At 48.2% G+C, this 20,917-nt stretch overlaps 1 protein-coding gene across 1 annotated transcript in view; it reads left to right on the top strand.

The window, feature by feature from the left end:
* UBE2R2 (ubiquitin conjugating enzyme E2 R2) overlaps positions 1-20,917 on the top strand; it is a 102,512-nt gene that overhangs the window by 77,420 nt on the left and 4,175 nt on the right. The window contains exon 4 of the mRNA XM_052775320.1: positions 20,186-20,320. Within this exon, the coding sequence (XP_052631280.1) occupies positions 20,186-20,320 (135 nt within the window). The remainder of the gene's footprint in view (positions 1-20,185; positions 20,321-20,917) is intronic.

The following is a 20,917-nucleotide window of genomic DNA, read 5'->3' as shown; positions in this document are numbered from 1 at the left end:
TTATTCTGTTCAAGGCCTTCTAAAGGCATCTGGAATGCTCTCGTGACCGTTAGCTAAATATGTGCCCACACCATTCCTTTGGCAGCGGAGTGCAGGCCACAGTTTGCTTTCACTTGGAGGGGCGTCCAGTACACCTGGAATCAACTGCCCCAGGGGTGGAAACACAGTCCCACTATTTGCCATGGACTGATCCAGGCTGCACTGGAAAAAGGTGAAGCTCCAGAACACCTGCAATACATTGATGACATCATTGTATGGGGCAACACAGCAGAAGTCGTCTTTGAGAAAGGGAAGAAAATAATCCAAATCCTTTTGAAGGCTGGTTTTGCCATAAAAGAAAGTAAGGTCAAGGGACCTGCGCAGGAGATCCAGTTTTTAGGAGTAAAATGGCAAGACGGGCGTCGTCAGATCCCAATGGATGTGATCAACAAAATAGCAGCTATGTCCCCACCGACTAATAAAAAGGAAACACAGGCTTTCTTAGGTGTTGTGGGCTTTTGGAGAATGCATATTCCAAATTACAGTCTGATTGTAAGCCCTCTCTACCAAGTTACCCAGAAGAAGAACGATTTTAAATGGGGCCCTGAGCAACGACAAGCCTTTGAACAAATTAAGCAGGAGATTGTTCATGCAGTAGCCCTTGGACCAGTCCGGGCAGGACAAGATGTTAAAAATGTGCTCTATGCTGCAGCCAGAGAGAATGGCCCTACTTGGAGCCTCTGGCAGAAAGCACCTGGGGAGACCCGAGGCTGACCCCTGGGGTTTTGGAGTCGGGGATACAGAGGATCCGAGGCTCGCTATACTCCAACTGAAAAAGAGATATTGGCAGCATATGAAGGAGTTCAAGCTGCCTCAGAAGTGGTTGGTACTGAAACACAGCTCCTCTTAGCACCCCGACTGCCAGTGCTGGGCTGGATGTTCAAAGGGAGGGTCTCCTCTACACATCAGGCAACTGATGCCACGTGGAGTAAGTGGATTGCACTGATCACACAACGAGCTCGCATAGGAAACCCCAGTCGCCCAGGAATTGTGGAAGTGATCACGGACTGGCCAGAAGGCAAAGATTTTGGAATGTCACCAGAGGAGGCGGTGATGCATGCTGAAGAGGCCCCACTGTATAATAAACTGCCAGAAAATGAGAGGCAATATGCCCTGTTCACTGATGGGTCCTGTTGCATTGTGGGAAAACATCGGAGGTGGAAGGCTGCTGTATGGAGTCCTACACGACTAGTCGCAGAAACTGCTGAGGGAGAAGGTGAATCGAGTCAGTTTGCAGAAGTGAAAGCCATCCAGCTAGTGTTAGACATTGCTGAAAGAGAGAAGTGGCCAGTGCTCTATCTGTATACTGACTCATGGATGGTGGCAAATGCCCTATGGGGGTGGCTACAGCAATGGAAGAAGAGCAACTGGCAGCGCAGAGGTAAACCCATTTGGGCGGCCGCACTGTGGCAAGATATTGCTGTTCGGATAGAGAAGCTAGTGGTAAAAGTACGTCACGTAGATGCTCATGTACCCAAGAGTCGGGCCACTGAAGAACATCAAAATAACCAGCAGGCAGATCAGGCTGCCAAGACTGAAGTGTCTCAGGTGGACCTGGACTGGCAACATAGGGGTGAGCTATTTATGGCTCAGTGGGCCCATGATACCTCGGGCCATCAGGGAAGAGATGCAACATATAGATGGGCTCATGATCGAGGGGTGGACTTGACCATGGACACTATCGCACAGGTTATCCATGAATGTGAAACATGTGCTGCAATTAAGCAAGCCAAGCGGTTAAAACCCCTGTCGCATGGAGGGCGATGGCTGAAATATAAACAGTGGGAGGCCTGGCAGATTGACTATATCACACTCCCACGAACCCGCCAAGGCAAGTGCCATGTGCTTACAATGGTGGAAGCAACCACCAGATGGCTGGAAACATATCCTGTGTCCCACGCCACTGCCCAGAACACTATCCTGGGCCTTGAAGAGAAAGTTTTATGGCAACACGGCACCCCAGAAAGAATTGAGTTGGACAACGGGACTCACTTCCGAAACAACCTCATAGACACTTGGGCCAAAGAACATGGCATTGAGTGGGTATATCACATCCCTTATCACGCACCAGCCTCCGGAAAAATCGAACGATACAATGGACTGCTGAAAACTACATTGAGAGCAATGGGGGGTGGAACTTTCAACCATTGGGATACACATTTAACAAAAGCCACCTGTTTAGTTAATACTAGAAGATCTGCCAATCGGGCTGGCCCCGCCCAACCAAGACTTCCACATACTGTAGAAGGGGATAAAGTCCCTGTAGTGCGCATGAGGATTATGTTAGGAAAGACAGTCTGGGTTAGTCCCCCCTCAAGCAGAGACAAACCCATCCAAGGGGTTGTTTTTGCTCAAGGACCTGGGTACACCTGGTGGGTGATGCAGAAGGATGGGGAAGTTCGATGTGTACCTCAGGGAGATTTGGTTTTGGGAGAGAATAGCCAGTGAATTAGGCTGTATGATATTTAACTGCTAAATAACCTGCCAATGTATGTCATTGTATCTATAGTGTGTATATGCCATATCAAGGGTATTATAGTAAGAATTACCCAAATGACTGAAGGATGGACTTTGAAACTGAGCCAAGTACAACAGTGATAGAACTTGAACTGGTGCCCAGCAATTTCCTCAAGATCAACCTCTTCGACCTGCAGGCCAAGGGTCTGGGTTGCACCAAATGTACCAGCCACAAGTTCCAGAGGCAGCATACAACAACCTAACACCCTACACCATCTCTCTTATCCTGAAGAACTGTTACAACAGATGGAGCCCCAAAGTCATGGACTAAATAAAATTGATGGACACATTGGAGGGATAGCCCATCGACTAAGGGAATACTATTTGGGGGGGGGGGTGTCCATATATATATATAAGACAAGGAAAGTGGTAGTGGTTGATTGGAAAATGTAAGATCTGGGCATGATGTAGATGGTATAGAATAAGGGGTGGATAATGTCCTGGGTTCAGCTGGGATAGAGTTAATTTTTACAGGAACCTGGGAGGTGGGGGGGCATAGCCGGGGCAGCCGACCTGAACTAGCCAAGGAGCTATTCCATACCATGTGACATCATGCTCAGTATATAAATGGGGAGCGGGCCGGGGGGAGGGCTCTCGACTTTCGGTGGCGGTGCGTCGGGTTCCGGGTGGTGAGCAGTTGCACTGTGCATCACTCTTTTTGTATATTCTTTCATTAGTACGGTTGTTGTTGTTGTAACTTATTTTCTTTTGTGTTGTCCCAGTAAACTGCCCTTATCTCAACCCTCGAGGTTCCAGTTTTTTTTCCTTTTCTCTCCTCCGTCTCCTCCCTATCCCACCGGAGGGGGGCGGGAGGAGTGAGCGAGCGGCTGCGTGGTCCTTTGTTACCGGCTGGGCTGAAACCACGACATTGGTAAATCCAGCTAGGGATCTCAGCATACCTGAGGGAGTGCAGTTATTTGAAAAGGGTTGTCTGATAGTTTGACTCAGCTTTCGTCTAACTTGGCTTCATGAAATTCATTTGAAAAGAGCCTTTGTCGAAGCAAAGATCTAGCCAGGGGGATTTATTGGATTCTTGATCCTTGGAATATGATTGTAACACTCTGCAGAGTGCTGAAGTAGAGCTAATGTGGCAGGAGACTAGGAATTGTAGCTGTCAGCAAATTATAACAACTGATGTTCCTCCTGGAGCATGCTATTTCAAGATTAAAAAGGCTCAGGAGAAATGGTGTGTCTTAGCTGCGTGAAGTCATGAAGGGTTGGGAATCTGACCTTCAGAGCTTGAGGTAAATGTTATTTAATCCATCTGTACCAAGTACAAGTGAGTATGAAGCAACCTCTCAAAGTTCTAGTTCAGATTTTTAAAAAAAAAAAAAGGGGAAAAAAAAGCTTATACTATTTTAAGCTATATATTACTAAGTTATGTTCACCTGTCCCTCTTCTCACGTGGCTATTAAACTTTTTTCATACATCTGATATGGTTAGGACTAGGTGACAAGACTCAACTCATAGTTAGGAAATAGCTTTGGGCATTAATTACTTGTATTGCGTGCATATTTTGAGTATTTCATTATATACAACCCTAAAGAAGATTGACATGAAACTTCTCATGGTGCTAGTTCTCTGATTTCTGCTCTCCCTTACCACAGTGCAGTTTTTGGTGCTTACTCTCTTGGAATGTGTTGGGCTTAAGGGTGACATTTGGGGAGAAAACATTCCTCAGCTGTATTAGCAAGTGGAAATAAAACTTGTCCTTAACAGTTAGCCTGCTACCAGTGTCACCCATTGGGCTAAGTGCTGATAGAAATGCATCCTGCTGGGGTCCCATCTGGCTTTGCAAGGCTCCAGTGTGTCAGACAGGAGGCAGCAGGGCTGAAGGTGTGGGAGGGGAGCATGCTTGTAATGAGCTGCCTGTGTAACCTTGGGCTTCTCTTCAGCTGCTGAATGTTGTAAATCCTGCTGAGTATTGACTGTTTACTATAGATGACTGTGGTTGAAGTGTCTGGAGGGCGAAATGTCATTCTTCAACATTGAGAGCACCTGTGCTTCTGTCATGGTTTAACCCCAGCCAACAACTAAGCACCACGCAGCTGCTCACTCACTTCCTCCCCACCCAGTGGGATGGGGGGGAGAATCCGGGGAAAAAAAAAAAGTAAAACTCATGGGTTGAGATAAGAACAGTTTATCATTATTAGTTTCTTCTTTTCCGTTCTATTAATGATAACACTAATAAAATGACAACAGTAATAATAAAAGGATTGGAATATGCAAGTGATGCACAATGCAATTGCTTACCACCTGCTGACAGATGCCCAGTTAGTCCCCAAGCCATGATCCCCCCACCCCCACTCCCCCAGTTTATATACTGGATGTGACATCACATGGTATGGAATACCCTGTTGGCCAGTTTGGGTCAGGTGCCCTGGCTGTGTCCTGTGCCAACTTCTTGTGCCCCTCCAGCTTTCTCGCTGGCTGGGCATGAGAAGCTGAAAAATCCTTGACTTTAGTCTAAACACTACTGAGCAACAACTGAAAACATCAGTGTTATCAACATTCTTCTCATACCTAACTCAAAACATAGCACTGTACCAGCTACTAGGAAGACAATTAACTCTATCCCAGCTGAAACCAGGACAGTATCCACCCCTTATTCTATACCATTGATGTCATATGCTCAGTTCCCATACCTTCAGTTACATCCTGGTCAATCATCATGACCTTTTCTGTCCTTTTGAGATATATAGACAATTATATATATATATACACACACACACACACAGAGATCATTCCTTTAGTTTGAGTTGTGTTTATAAAATGTTCATTGAGTTCATTTAGTTCCTGACTCTGGGCTCCATCTGTCATACCAGTCTTTCTGGGCAGGAGGGATGGTGCAAAGTCCTCTCAGTCGGTAGAGCAGGATCGGGCTTCAGTGCGGTGTGACGAGCAGGTGACATTGGACGCAGCAGGAGGATGGTGTGCACTGTTGGATTGTTGCATGCTGGAGTCAGTTCTGGTTCCATCACTACTGCGCTTCGCTCAGTTTTATCACAGTTCATTCTTGCTTGATCTAAGTGGTTCTTACTATAGTACTATGGATATAGCATATAACAATTACAGTAATGATAACATACAGTAGCAGGGTTACATAGCAACTAAAATCATATAATTTAATTCATTGGCTATTCTCACCTAAAATCAAATCCCCTTGAGGCATGCATTGGATTTCCCCATCTTTTCGCATCACCCACCAAGTGCACCCAGGCCCTTGAGCAAAAGCAATCCCACAAATGGGTTTACCTTTGCCTGAGGCAGGACTAACCCAGACTGTCTTCCCTAACATATTTTTTATGTGCACTACAGGGACTTTATCCCCTTCTACAGTATGTAAAAATTCTGACTGGGCAGGGCCACCCCGATTGGCAGATCCTCTGGTGTTGACTAACCAGGTGGCTTTTGCTAAATGTGTATCCCAATGGTTGAAGGTTCCACCCCCCACTGCTCTCAATGTAGTCTTTAACAGTCCATTGTATCGCTCAATTTTCCCAGAGGCTGGTGCATGATAGGGGATATGATACACCCACTCAATGCCATGCTCTTTGGCCCAGGTGTCTATGAGGTTGTTTTGGAAACGAGTCCCATTGTCTGACTCAATTCGTTCTGGGGTGCCGTGTCACCACAAGGCCTGCTTTTCAAGGCCCAGGATAGTGTTCCGGGCGGTGGCATGGGGTACAGAATATGTTTCCAGCCATCTGGTGGTTGCTTCCACCATTGTAAGCACATGGCGCTTGCCTTGGCAAGTTTGTGGGAGTGTGATATAGTCAATCTGCCAGGCTTCTCCATATTTATATTTCAGCCATCGTCCTCCATACCACAGGGGCTTTAACCACTTGGCTTGCTTAATTGCAGCACATGTTTCACATTCATGGATAACCTGTGCAATAGTGTCCATGGTCAAGTCCACCCCTCGATCACGAGCCCATCTATATGTTGCATCTCTTCCCTGATGGCCTGAGGTGGCATGGGCCCACCAAGCCATAAATAAACACGGCGTAACGGTCAGCATCAGTCAGTCAGCGGCGAGGCCAGCAGAGGCAACGGTAAGTCATAGAATCATAGAATCATAGAATCATTTCGGTTGGAAAAGACCTTCAAGATCATTGAGTCCAACCATTAACCATGCCCCCTAAACCATGCCCTGGAGTACCCTGTCTTACCCTGTATTTTTGAATACCTCCAGGGATGGTGACTCAACCACTTCCCTGGGCAGCCCATTCCAATGTTTGACAACCCTCTCAGTAAAAAAATTTTTCCTAATATCTAACCTAAATCTCCCTTGCCTCAACTTGAGGCCATTTCCTCTTGTCCTATCTCCAGCCACCTGACAGAAGAGACCAACACCCACCCCACTACAGCCCCCTTCAGGTAGTTGTAGAGAGCGATAAGGTCTCCCCTCAGCCTCCTCTTTTCTAGACTGAACAACCCCAGATCCCTCAGCCGCTCCTCATAAGACTTGTGCTCCAGGCCCCTCACCAACTTGGTTGCCCTTCTCTGGACACGCTCAAGCAGCTCAATGTCTTTCCTGTAGTGAGGGGCCCAAAACTGAACACAGTACTCGAGGTGCAGCCTCACCAATGCCAAGTACAGGGGAACAATCACCTCCCTGCTCCTGCTGGCCACACTATTTCTGATACAAGCCAGGATGCCATTGGCCTTCTTGGCCACCTGGGCACACTGTTGGCTCATATTCAGCCAGCTGTCAACCAGCACCCCCAGGTCTTTCTCTGCTGGGCAGCTTTCCAGCCACTCTTCCCCAAGCCTGTAGCGCTGCATGGGGTTGCTGTGACCAAAGTGCAGGACCTGGCACTTGGTCTTGTTGAACTTCATACGATTGGCCTCAGCCCATCGATCCAGCCTGTCCAGATCTCTCTGTAGAGCCTTCCTACCCTCAAGCAGATCGACCCTGCCTCCCAACTTGGTGTCATCTGCAAACTTGCTGAGGGTGCACTCAATCCCCTCATCCAAATCATTGATAAAGATATTAAACAGAACAGGGCCCAACACCGAGCCCTGGGGAACACCACTTGTGACCGGCCGCCAACTGGATTTCACCCCATTCACCACTACCCTCTGGGCTCGTCCATCCAGCCAGTTTTTCACCCAGTGAATAGTGCACTTATCCAGGCCACGAGACGCCAGCTTCTCAAGGAGTATGCCATGAGAGACAGTGTCAAAGGCCTTGCTGAAGTCAAGGAAGATAACATCCACAGCCTTTCCCTCATCCACTAGGCAGGTCACCTGGTCATAGAAGGAGATCAGGTTGGTCAAGCAGCACCTGCCTTTCGTAAACCCATGCTGACTGGGCCTGATCCCCTGCTTGTCCTGGACTTGCCATGTGAGTGATCTCAAGACAAACCGTTCCATAATCGTCCCCGGTACCGAGGTCAGGCTGACAGGCCTGTAGTTCCCTGGATCCTCCCTCCGACCCTTCTTGTAAATGGGAGTCACATTGGCAAGCCTCCAGTCCTCTGGGACCTGCCCTGTTGACCAGGAACGCTGATAAATGGAGAGTGGCTTGGCAATGACCTCCACCAGATCCCTCAGTACTCTTGGATGGATCCCATCTGGTCCCATAGATTTGTGAGTGTCCAGATGGCGTAGTAGGTCACTATTTCCTCCTGGATTAAGGGGGGTATGTTCTGCTCTTCATCCTCACCTTCCAGCTCAGGGGGTGGAGTACCCTGAGGATAACTGGTCTCCCTATTAAAGACTGAGGCAAAGAAGGCATTAAGTACCTCAGCCTTTTCCTCATCTCTGGTGGCAACGTTCCCTTCTGTATCCATTAAAGGACAGATATTCTCCTTGGGATTCTTTTTACTGTTAACATATTTGTAAAAATATTTTTTGTTGTCCCTTACGATAGTGGCCAGATTGAGTTCTAGCTGAGCTTTTGCCTTTCTAATTTTCTCTCTGTATGATCTAACAAGATCCCTGTACTCCTCCCAGTCGGCGGCTAATCGCTAGATTGAGGCGGACCGGGAGGTTCCCGAGGCCCAGGAGCGCCGGGGAAGAGCGGAGGGACCCGACTAGAGCCGGCGGCTCTCGCGAGAGAGGCTGACGCGGCATGGGCGTTGCCGGGGCAACCGCGGGAGATTTGAACGGCCCTGAGGAGCGCCAGCGACTGGGAGAGCAACGAACAGGGTGTGGTGCGGTAGTTTGTGCGGCTAGTTCGCTCAGGCAGGGAGTGCAGGTAGGGCGCAGCCCCCCGTCTTCCTCTTCCAAGCTCGAGAAGGCTACTCAAGTGGTGGGTGTCAGCCCAGAGGGAGACCCAGGTATGGTTGCCACTCGGGGGAAAGCCATTGTTAGGAAAAATGTGGTAATGCAGACAGAGGTCCCAAGCAAACATGCAGCTGTCCAGGTCTCTGGCTGCAGGGAGTGCCTGAGTCTGTCAGAAATGATGGAGGTCAGCGGGGACACCTCTTGTGTGAGGTGTGACCAGGTGAATGATGTGCTCAGCCTGGTGGTAGAGCTGAAGGAGGAAGTGGAAAGGTTGAGGAGTATCAGGGAGTGTGAGAGAGAGAGGGAGATAGATTGGTGGGCCCACACCCTACCATCCCTGAGGCAGAGGCAGCAGATGGAGGCTCTGCAAGAAGCGGAGGTTCCCCTGCCTTCCTGCCACCAGGCAGGAGGGGACCTAAGAGATGGAGGGGAATGGATACAGGTCCCTGCTCGGGGAGGCAGGCGAATCTGCTCCCAGTCTCTCTCACCTTCCCAATTACCCCTTCACAATGGGTATGGGGCTCTGGAACTTGAGGACTAGGCCAGTGAAGATCAGGGTGTAGATGAAGTCCTATCTAGGGAGGTGCCTAGGCCCAGTCGGGCAGCCCCACGCATTCTCACATCCTCTGAAAAAAGAAAAAAGAGGGTAATCGTCGTAGGTGACTCCCTTTTGAGGGGGACAGAGAGCCCAATATGCAGACCTGACCCATCCCACAGGGAAGTCTGCTGCCTCCCTGGGGCCTGGGTAAAAGACATTACCAGGGAACTCCCTGGTCTGTTTTGGACCTCTGACTATTACGCGCTATTAGTTGTGCAGGTTGGCAGTGATGAGATTGCAGGGAGAAATCCAAAGGCAATCAAAAAGGACTTCAGGGCATTGGGGCGATTAGTGGAAGGATCAGGAGCACAGGTAGTGTTTTCCTCAATCCCTTCAGTGGCAGGGAAATACACTGAAAGGAACAGGACAACACACCTGGTTTTAATACGTGGCTCAGAGGCTGGTGCCATAGGTGGAATTTTGGGTTTTTTGATCATGGGGAGGTTTACACGGCACCGGGCTTGCTAGCGACAGATGGTTTCCAGCTATCTCAAAGGGGTAAAAGAATCCTCGCTCATGAGATGGCAGGGCTCAGAGAGAGGGCTTTAAACTAGGTTCGAAGGGGTAACGGATAAAACTAGGTGCACCAGAGATGAGCCTGGGGGCAGCATGCCAATGTTGGGGTGGATTCGATAGCCCAGCTCAAATGCATCTATGCCAATGCACACAGCATGGGCAATAAACAGGAGGAGCTGGAAGCCATCGTGCAGCAGGATAGATATGACTTAGTCGCCATCACAGAAACATGGTGGGACGACTCCCATGACTGGAGTGCTGCAATGGATGGCTACAAGCTCTTCAGAAGGGATAGGCAAGGTAGAAGAGGTGGTGGGGTGGCTCTCTATGTTAGGGAGTGTTTTGACTGTGCAGAGCTCCACGATTCTGATGACAAGGTGGAGTGCTTATGGGTGAGGATGAGAGGGAAAGCCAATAAGACGGATATTGTGCTGGGAGTCTGTTATAGACCACCCAACCAGGTTGAAGAGACAGATGAATTGTTCTACAAGCAGCTGGCAGTAGTCTCAGAATCGTGTGCCCTTGTCCTTGTGGGGGACTTTAACTTTCCAGACATCTGCTGGAAATACAACACAGCAGAGAGTAAACAATCTAGGAGGTTCCTGGAGTGTGTGGAAGATAACTTCCTGACACAGCTGGTAGGTGAGCCAACCAGGGGAGGAGCCTTGCTAGATCTGTTGTTTACGAACAGGGAAGGACTGGTGGGAGGTGTGATGGTCGGAGGCTGTCTTGGGCTTAGCAACCATGAAATGATAGAGTTCTCAATTCTTGGTGAGGCAAGGAAGGTGGTCAGCAAAACCACCACTATGGACTTCCGGAGGGCTAACTTTGGCCTCTTCAAGGCACTGGTTGAGGGAGTCCCTTGGGAGACAGTCCTGAAGGGCAAAGGGGTCCAGGAGGGATGGACATTCTTTAAGAAGGAAATCTTAATGGCTCAGGACCAGGCTATTCCCATGTGCCACAAGTCGAACTGCTGAGGAAAACGACCGGCCTGGCTGAACAGGGAGCTTTTGCTAGGAGTCAAGAAAAAAAGGAGTTTATCATCTCTGGAAGAAAGGGCAGGCAACTTGGGAGGAGTACAGGGATCTTGTTAGATCATACAGAGAGAAAATTAGAAAGGCAAAAGCTCAGCTAGAACTCAATCTGGCCACTATCGTAAGGGACAACAAAAAATATTTTTACAAATATGTTAACAGTAAAAAGAATCCCAAGGAGAATATCTGTCCTTTAATGGATACAGAAGGGAACGTTGCCACCAGAGATGAGGAAAAGGCTGAGGTACTTAATGCCTTCTTTGCCTCAGTCTTTAATAGGGAGACCAGTTATCCTCAGGGTACTCCACCCCCTGAGCTGGAAGGTGAGGATGAAGAGCAGAACATACCCCCCTTAATCCAGGAGGAAATAGTGACCTACTACGCCATCTGGACACTCGCAAATCTATGGGACCAGATGGGATCCATCCAAGAGTACTGAGGGATCTGGTGGAGGTCATTGCCAAGCCACTCTCCATTTATCAGCGTTCCTGGTCAACAGGGCAGGTCCCAGAGGACTGGAGGCTTGCCAATGTGACTCCCATTTACAAGAAGGGTCGGAGGGAGGATCCAGGGAACTACAGGCCTGTCAGCCTGACCTCGGTACCGGGGACGATTATGGAACGGTTTGTCTTGAGATCACTCACATGGCAAGTCCAGGACAAGCAGGGGATCAGGCCCAGTCAGCATGGGTTTACGAAAGGCAGGTGCTGCTTGACCAACCTGATCTCCTTCTATGACCAGGTGACCTGCCTAGTGGATGAGGGAAAGGCTGTGGATGTTATCTTCCTTGACTTCAGCAAGGCCTTTGACACTGTCTCTCATGGCATACTCCTTGAGAAGCTGGCGTCTCGTGGCCTGGATAAGTGCACTATTCACTGGGTGAAAAACTGGCTGGATGGACGAGCCCAGAGGGTAGTGGTGAATGGGATTAAATCCAGTTGGCGGCCGGTCACAAGTGGTGTTCCCCAGGGCTCGGTGTTGGGCCCTGTTCTGTTTAATATCTTTATCAATGATTTGGATGAGGGGATTGAGTGCACCCTCAGCAAGTTTGCAGACGACACCAAGTTGGGAGGCAGGGTCGATCTGCTTGAGGGTAGGAAGGCTCTACAGAGAGATCTGGACAGGCTGGATCGATGGGCTGAGGCCAATCGTATGAAGTTCAACAAGGCCAAGTGCCAGGTCCTGCACTTTGGTCACAGCAACCCCATGCAGCGCTACAGACTTGGGGAAGAGTGGCTGGAAAGCTGCCCAGCAGAGAAAGACCTGGGGGTGCTGGTTGACAGCTGGCTGAATATGAGCCAACAGTGTGCCCAGGTGGCCAAGAAGGCCAATGGCATCCTGGCTTGTATCAGAAATAGTGTGGCCAGCAGGAGCAGGGAGGTGATTGTTCCCCTGTACTCGGCACTGGTGAGGCCGCACCTCGAGTCCTGTGTTCAGTTTTGGGCTCCTCACTACAGGAAAGACATTGAGGTGCTGGAGTGCGTCCAGAGAAGGGCAACCAAGTTGGTGAGGGGCCTGGAGCACAAGTCTTATGAGGAGCGGCTGAGGGAGCTGGGGCTGTTTAGTCTAGAAAAGAGGAGGCTGAGGGGAGACCTTCTCACTCTCTACAACTACCTGAAGGGGGGTTGTAGTGAGGTGGGTGTTGGTCTCTTCTGTCAGGTGGCTGGAGATAGGATGAGAGGAAATGGACTCAAGTTGAGGCAAGGGAGATTTAGGTTAGATGTTAGGAAAAATTTTTTTACTGAGAGGGTTGTCAAACATTGGAATGGGCTGCCCAGGGAAGTGGTTGAGTCACCATCCCTGGAGGTATTCAAAGAGCGTGTAGACAAGGCACTTCAGGATGTGGTTTAGGGGGCATGGTTGATGGTTGGACTCGATGATCTTGAAGGTCTTTTCCAACCTAAATGATTCTATGATTCTAAATATCTCACCCTTATGTTGCCAGTCCAGATCCACCTGAGACGCTTCAGTCTTGGCGACCTGATCTGCCTACTGGTTGTTTTGATGTTCTTCAGTGGCCTGACTCTTGGTTACGTGAGCATCTACGTGACGTACTTTTACAACCAGATTCTCTAGCCAGGATGCAATATCTTGCCATGGCACGACAGCCCAAATGGGTGTACTTCTGTGCTGCCAGTTGCTCTGCTTCCATTGCTGTAACCACCCCCATAGGGCATTTGCCACCATCCATGAGTCAGTATACAGATAGAGCACTGGCCACTTCTCTCTTTCAGCAATGTCTAACGCTAGCTGGATGGCTTTCACCTCTGCAAACTGACTTGATTCACCTTCTCCCTCAGCAGTTTCTGTGACTTGTCTTATAGGACTCCATACAGCAGCCTTCCACCTCCGATGCTTTCCCACACTGTCACAGGATCCGTCAGTGAACAGGGCATATTGCCTCTCATTTTCTGGCAGTTTATTATACAGTGGGGCTTCTTCAGCATGTGTCACCTCCTCCTCTGGTGACATTCCAAAATCTTTGCCTTCTGGCCAGTCCATGATCACTTCCACAATTCCTGGGGGACTAGGGATTCCTATGTGAACCTGTTGTGTGATCAGTGTGACCCACTTACTCCACATGGCATCAGTTGCCTGATGTGTAGAGGAGACCTTCCCTTTGAACATCCAGCCCAGCACTGGCAGTCGGGGTGCTAAGAGGAGCTGTGTTTCAGTACCAACCACTTCTGAGGCAGCTCAAACTCCTTCATATGCTGCCAATATCTCTTTTTCAGTTGGAGTATAGCGAGCCTCGGATCGTCTGTGTCCCCGACTCCAAAACCCCAGGGGTCGGCCTCGGATCTCCCCAGGTGCTTTCTGCCAGAGGCTCCAGGTAGGGCCATTCTCTCTGGCTGCAGCATAGAGCACATTTTTAACATCTTGTCCTGCCCGGACTGGTCCAAGGGCTACTGCATGAACAATCTCCCGTTTAATTTGTTCAAAGGCTTGTCGTTGCTCAGGCCCCCATTTAAAATCATTCTTCTTCCGGGTCAGTTGATAGAGAGGGCTTACAATCAGACTGTAATTTGGAATATGCATTCTCCAAAAACCCACAACACCTAAGAAAGCCTGTGTTTCCTTTTTATTAGTTGGTGGAGACATAGCTGCTATTTTGTTGATCACATCCATTGGGATCTGATGACGTCCATCTTGCCATTTTATTCCTAAAAACTGGATCTCCCATGCAGGTCCCTTGACCTTCCTTTCTTTTATGGCAAAACAAGCTTTCAGAGGGATTTGGATTATTTTCTTCCCTTTCTCAAAGACTACTTCTGCCATGTTGCCCCATACGATGATGTCATCAATGTATTGCAGGTGTTCTGGAGCTTCACCTTTTTCCAGTGCAGCCTGGATCAGTCCATGGCAAATGGTGGGGCTGTGTTTCCACCCCTGGGGCAATCGATTCCAGGTGTACTGGACACCTCTCCAAATAAAGGCAAATTGTGGACAACACTCTGCTGCCAGAGGGATTGAGAAAAATGTATTAGCAATGTCAATTGTAGCATACCGCTTGGCTGCCTTTGACCCTAGTTCGTATTGAAGTTCTAGCATATCTGGAACGGCAGTGCTCAGCGGTGGCGTAACTTTTTTCAGGCCACGATAGTCAACTGTTAGCCTCCACTCCCCATTAGACTTTCGCACTGGCCATATGGGACTATTAAAGGGTGAGCGAGTCTTGCTGATCACTCCTTGGCTCTCCAGTTGGTGAATCAACTTGTGGATGGGAATCAGAGAGTGTCGGTTGGTGCGATATTGCTGCCGGTGCACCGTTGTGGTAGCAATTGGCACCTGTTGTTCTTCAACCTCCAGCAACCCCACAATTCAAGGGTCTTGGGAGAGTCCAGGCAGGGTAGACAGCTGTTCAATGCCCTCTGTCTCCAAGGCAGCTATACCAAAAGCCCACCGATACCCCTTTGGGTCCTTAAAATACCCTCTCCTGAGATAGTCTATGCTAAGGATGCACAGAGCCTCTGAACCAGTCACAATGGGGTGTTTCTGCCCTTCATTCCTAGTTAGGCTTATTTCAGCCTCCAATAGAGTTAACTCTTGGGATGCCCCTGTCACACCAGAAATACAGATGGGTTCTGCCCCTTTATAACTTGATGGCATTAGAGTACACTGTGCACTGGTGTCTGCTAGATCCTTATACTCCTGTGGGTCTAATGTGCCAGGCCATCGAATCCACACAGTCCAATAGACTAGGTTATCCCTTTCCTCCACCTGGCTGGAGGCAGGGCCCCTCTAATTCTGGTCAGTATATCCATTACCCACTTCTTGTAAAATTGGCTCAGAAGTCCCTTCAAGAGGATGAGAAGTAAGATCAGCCCTTCTACTCTGTTTGGAAACTGGAGCGGCATTTTTCCTGGTAGAATCCCCTTTTGTGGTGGCTTTTCCTCACAACTCACGTACCCGTGCATTTAGGACCGAGGTAGTTTTTTCCATCCCATTTCCTCATGTTGTCTCCATGATCACATAGGTAAAACCACAGGGCACCTTGTGGTGTGTACCTTCTGTATTCTGTCTCTTGGGCAGAGGAGCGCTCACTCCTAATAGCTGAGACATTGGTCCTTACAGGTGGGGAGTAGGACATATCCTCTTTGAGTTGCTGGACATCTTTTCGCATATCCCACAGCTCGCTCAAGGATAGGGATCGGATGATTACCTCTGGTCTGCCTCTTCCTCCTGTTCCCATGATGACCCTGGCTCATCTTCATCCTTTGCTAAGCGAACTGATTTTTTTGTATATATCTTCTCGTGTGTGCGGGCAACTGATACTGGTGCAGGTTGGTCCGGTGGTTCAGTTGTAGTACCGCTTGCTGAGGTTTGAGTAGCTGCAGTGCCTGTCCCTGGGGCTGGAGGGGCTGCAGTGTCCGTTGCTGGAGTTTGGGTAGCTGCAGTTCTTGTTGCCGGGGTTGGAGGGTCTGCAGTGCCTGTCGCCGGGGTTTGGGTAGCCACAGTGCCTGTTGTTTTGTTGTTAGATCCAGAGACCTTCTCTTCCCCTTGAGGGTACTGAGTAGTGTTGAAGAGGGCTCGATAGGCATGGGCCAGGCCCCAGCACGTTGCAGTGATTTGTATCTCTCTGGAGTTGCAAGGGTGACAGCATACCTTTTCCAAATATTTTACTAGTTCTTCCAGATTCTGCACTTGTTCAGGGGTGAATTTCCAAAACACTGGAGGTGCCTGCTGTTCTAGGTACTTGCCCATACTCCCCCACACACCCTGCCACTCATAATTATCCAGCCTCAGGGCAGATCTCTGGGTGATCTTCTTAAATAGTTGTTTAACCCTAAGCAAGACCTGAACCACATTCAGGAACATGCTAGTTCCTAGCAGTAGGACCATGCTGGTTTCAACATCCCAAGAGTATTCAAATTTTTTAAAATTCTCAAACGCCATTGTAACTAGACTGGAGGAGAAGGGAAAGGGGAAGAAAGATGTCTCGCCCATAGATTGGCTCTCCGAGGAGGAAAGGTAAATGGTGTAATTATTAATAGTTTCCCACAGAAGGCTCCCAAAGTATAGAGGTGATGACAACGCTGAGTGCAAACACCGGATTAGTCCCACAACTGATAACTTTATCATACCATAAGCCAGTATTACACAGTACATCAAAGCAAAAACCTTAATCCACCTCCCACGGATGATAAGCAGCAGCACAAGGACTATATACAGCAAGCAAGGTGATACATAACAGAACTCTAAAAACGAGTGCCACAACTCTAAGAGCTCATAAATCAACATAGTGACCAGCGACTCTTAGACCAATATAATGAATGCTTGTAACAAATTTGTTTTAACAAGCTCTGGTCAGGTTTGTTGTTATCTCAACCCTTCGAGCCCCACGTTGGGCGCCAAAATGGACTGTCATGGATTTAACCCCAGCCAGCAACTGAGCACCACGCAGCCGCTCACTCAATTCTCCCCCCACCCAGTAGGATGGGGGAGAGAATTGGGGAAAAAAGTAGTAAAACTCATGGGTTGAGATAAGAACGGTTTAATAGAACAGAAAAGAAGAAACTAGTAATGATAATGATAACACTAATAAAATGACAACAGTAATAATAAAAGGATTGGAATATGCAAGTGATGCACAATGCAATTGCTCACCACCTGCCAACCGATGCCCAGTTAGTCCCCGAGTGGTGATCCCCCCACCCCCACTCCCCCCAGTTTATATACTGGACGTGACGTCACATGGTATGGAATACCCTGTTGGCCAGTTTGGGTCAGGTGCCCTGGCTGTGTCCTGTGCCAACTTCTTGTGCCCCTCCAGCTTTCTCGCTGGCTGGGCATGAGAAGCTGAAAAATCCTTGACTTTAGTCTAAACACTACTGAGCAACAACTGAAAACATCAGTGTTATCAACATTCTTCTCATACCTAACTCAAAAACATAGCACTGTACCAGCTACTAGGAAGACAGTTAACTCTATCCCAGCTGAAACCGGGACACCTCTAATGGTGTCAAGCCTGCTCATTAATTTTTTTAAACAATCAGTATGGACTTTCCCTATCAGTCAGAGCTAGATGAGGCAGGCATGAGTAAATATGGCAAACATCCAGCAAGATGTGAAGGAATGCAGCTGTGATCTGTGTGGCAGAGAATACTGCTGCTTTTCTCGTCTCCCATAAAGCTGAGGAAGTGGTGGCAGGGCTTAGGGGTTGAGGCTCTTTCTTTGATCATTTTAGTTGTTCTTCTCCATATTTCCCCAGCCTCACTCTGTCCTTTGAGGTGTTCAGGCCAGAACTGTGAATATAGTTGATGCCCATTTTTATTGTTGGCTTTTTTGGCTGCTTTAGTGCATTGAGCTGGTTGCAGAAACTGTCAAGATCTAACATTACTGTCAGTACAGCCTAAGCCAAAACCTCTTTATACTGGAGAGTAAAAATGTGCTAAGACAAATCTATGAGTACCTCTAAAGGTGGCTCTGAGAAGCTACAGTGTAGATAGTAGCTGGAACAAAAAAAAAAAAATCCTTTTCAACAAGGTATATAACAGGATGTGCTGGTTGGGAGCACCAGCTACTATACGTAATGTTTGTTTTCGTTCAGATTAAATTAATCCATGTCTGAGCCTTCTGTTGATACATGGAGAGAAAAAAGCACTTAACAGGTCTGATTCTTTGAGCCTCTACTGGCTTATCTCTGCTGATAAAGGGATGTTAGAGGGACTTTTAAGACAACAGCACTGTAAACACTTAAAACAAAGTGGCATGGCAGCTGGTGAGCACACTGTTCCACAGAATGGGGTGGGAGGGATGTAAGAAATCAGAAGGTAGGCTTGAAATCCCCACTCTTCATGCAAACAACTTGCATGAAACAACATGATAGAACAACCTTGCCTGAGGGAGAAGCAGATCCATGACAATATTGCAGAGGGTCAGTCTGTATCCAGTCCAGTGCAGTTCGTATTTGATGCTGAGGATGTTTTCAGTCACGTGGTTGAACTTTTTTGTGGTTTTGGTCCTGTCCTGTTACTGTACCTTGTTCACCTTGCTTACCCACAGCAGCAGGGTTTGAGTTGGAGGAGACTGTCCAGCTCTTAAGGTATCAGCAGGGATGGAGCTGATCTAATGTGCTGGTTGGGAATGAAGAGTGCAGAGAGCCTCACCTCTAATAGACAGTTGCCTTGGTGTATTTAAGTAGCTTTGCACTGACTTTGGAGTCTGGGGGCACCACAGTGGAAACTGGCTTCTCCTTACTTTGTTGATGGAAGTGTAGTAGAGCAGATGCTAAATCCAGACATGAATTCCTGTCTTCAGCCTTCCCTAGACTTTGCTTGCTCTACAGTAAAGCTGCTGCAATGATGCTGGAGCTGACATGCTGGCTTTACAGCATGTTTGCTGAGAATCAAAGGCTTTTAAATGAATTCTTGAGATGAAGTAGAAGACGGTCTCTCTTCTGCCCATCATTCCAGTCTGACAGACAGTTTTTTCCAGAGCTGCTGTTCTTTTTCCTACTGAATTATAAAACTTGGAAAGTAAATTGTACATGACTCTCCTGATAGCTGTGCTGAACAGTCTGGCCAGACAGAAGCATTTCGTTTCAAAACCTTTCAAGAAACTCTGCATCCAAATGACCAAGCATTTCCTGGAATTGTATCCCAGATATATGATCTGGTAGATGTGCTCAGCATGTGTTGCTCTGAACATGCCCCTAAATCAATGCAAGTACAGCTGGGGCTGTAGTCTCCTTTAATCAAGTTCTGCAAAGCAGTTGCTATGTACTGCTGTATTTCAAGACAAGTCTCTTGTTCTTCCCTTCCATTTAAATCGAAAGCTGTTGCCAGCAGGACCATCTCAGACACATGAAGCTATTGCAGTGGTAGCTACAGCCAGGTGGCTGGGTGCGTAGAACTGCCTGATGGGACTTGCTGTTGAGTTTTGTGCTGGTTGTGGCAGTGTGTAGAGCAGCGAAGGGCTGAATCTCTGAAGTGCAAAGGGTTGTAGGAAATGCAGGAGAAGGGACTGGGTGAGGGAGGTGGTGTTTGCCCCTGGTAAATGCCAGCAGAGCAGGGCAGCTAGCAGCTCTGTGCTGCTGCTATAGAAATCCAGGAAGGCTGTCTGTCTGCTGGGGGTTATGTATGTGACTGGCTCATGCTGGCTTTGCTGAGTACTAGCAGCTGAATCCTGCTGGGCCCTTGGCAGCTTGCCTGGGTATTGAAAAACATCTGCACTGTTTTCTTGCTGTGCTTGAGTGCTGCTACAGCAGCCTTAGTGGTGCATGGGCTGAGGAGAAACCTGGTCACAGCTCCAACCTCTTAACACCCAGTGGGGCAGGGAAGGCAGTGCAGCCTTATCTGATGGCCTTGGGTGGTAGTGGCCTTCCCTACATGGGGTAGGCAAAGAGCCTGGCTTTCTGCTGGGAGGCCAAATGTCACGAGGAACAGGCTCACCAAGCAGCTTTCCAACCCTGCACCATCCATGAGTGGTGTGGACAAGCTGAATTCTGGTCTAATGCAAGCTTTGCCTGCTGCCCCATCACAAGCGTGTGCACAGATGTGATAGTCTGTCGTCAGATTAGGTCTTTGAGGTTTGTATTGTGTCATCTTCCCTATGCTGATGGTCAGGGTCTGAAGTTCATAAATATCTGTTCTCACTTCAACTATTATCCTTAGCTATCCTTAATTATCCTTAACTAAGTTTTGACTTTAAACAAGTTTCTGATGCATCACCTAATGAAGTTGTCGGCATCCAGAATCTATGTATGTGTTAACTCTGATTCTGCTGTTGTGGTTACCTTTTTCAGGACTATCTTACTGAGTGTAATTTCTTTGCTTAATGAGCCCAACACATTCTCTCCTGCCAATGTGGATGCGTCAGTCATGTTCAGGAAATGGAGGGACAGTAAAGGGAAAGACAAGGAGTATGCTGAAATCATAAGGTAAGCTTTGCCATGTGTGATGCTGTGCTACTGGCCTCCTGCTTTGAATCCTATGAAACAGGCTGCTTGCAGAATTTGCTGAAACCAGCTTCTTCCTGTGGTTGCTCCTTTGGAAATGAATTTTACTGTCTTATTCCAAGTCCACGCTTCTGGTTCCTCTAGGATTTTCAGCACACAGAAGTGGTGCAAACTTCTGGAGCAGGACTGGGCTGATCTGTCTTTAAATTGTTCTTTTTTAGACTAATCTGGCATGATGCTCTGAAAAACCTATTGGCTGCTAGTAAATACTAGTCAAAGTCCCTGCTTGCCTTTGAGCACTGCCTGTGTTGCTTGGGATGTGATTCAAACTGACTGCATCCTACTAATTCTGTGCTTAATGCGCTCATGAATCATAATTTTGCCCCTCCAATTCAAAGGAATATCAGTGGGGTTTGGCAAGTGCTTGCAAAGCTGGGTTTGATTAGCTGGAAGCACTGTTCAGTCTTGACTGTCCTTTGCTGAGAAGTTCATGGTTCATCAAGTGCTGTAGGGAGATGATGTAAACTTGAGCTGGGGTTGCTGTAGAGTGGCAGATGGGCAGCCCATACTGCAGTGGGA

The sequence above is a fragment of the Harpia harpyja genome, chromosome W, assembly GCF_026419915.1.
Source record: "Harpia harpyja isolate bHarHar1 chromosome W, bHarHar1 primary haplotype, whole genome shotgun sequence".
Lineage (NCBI taxonomy): Eukaryota > Metazoa > Chordata > Aves > Accipitriformes > Accipitridae > Harpia > Harpia harpyja.
Note: the sequence above shows the minus strand (reverse complement) of the source record. Positions and strands in the feature narration are given on the sequence as shown.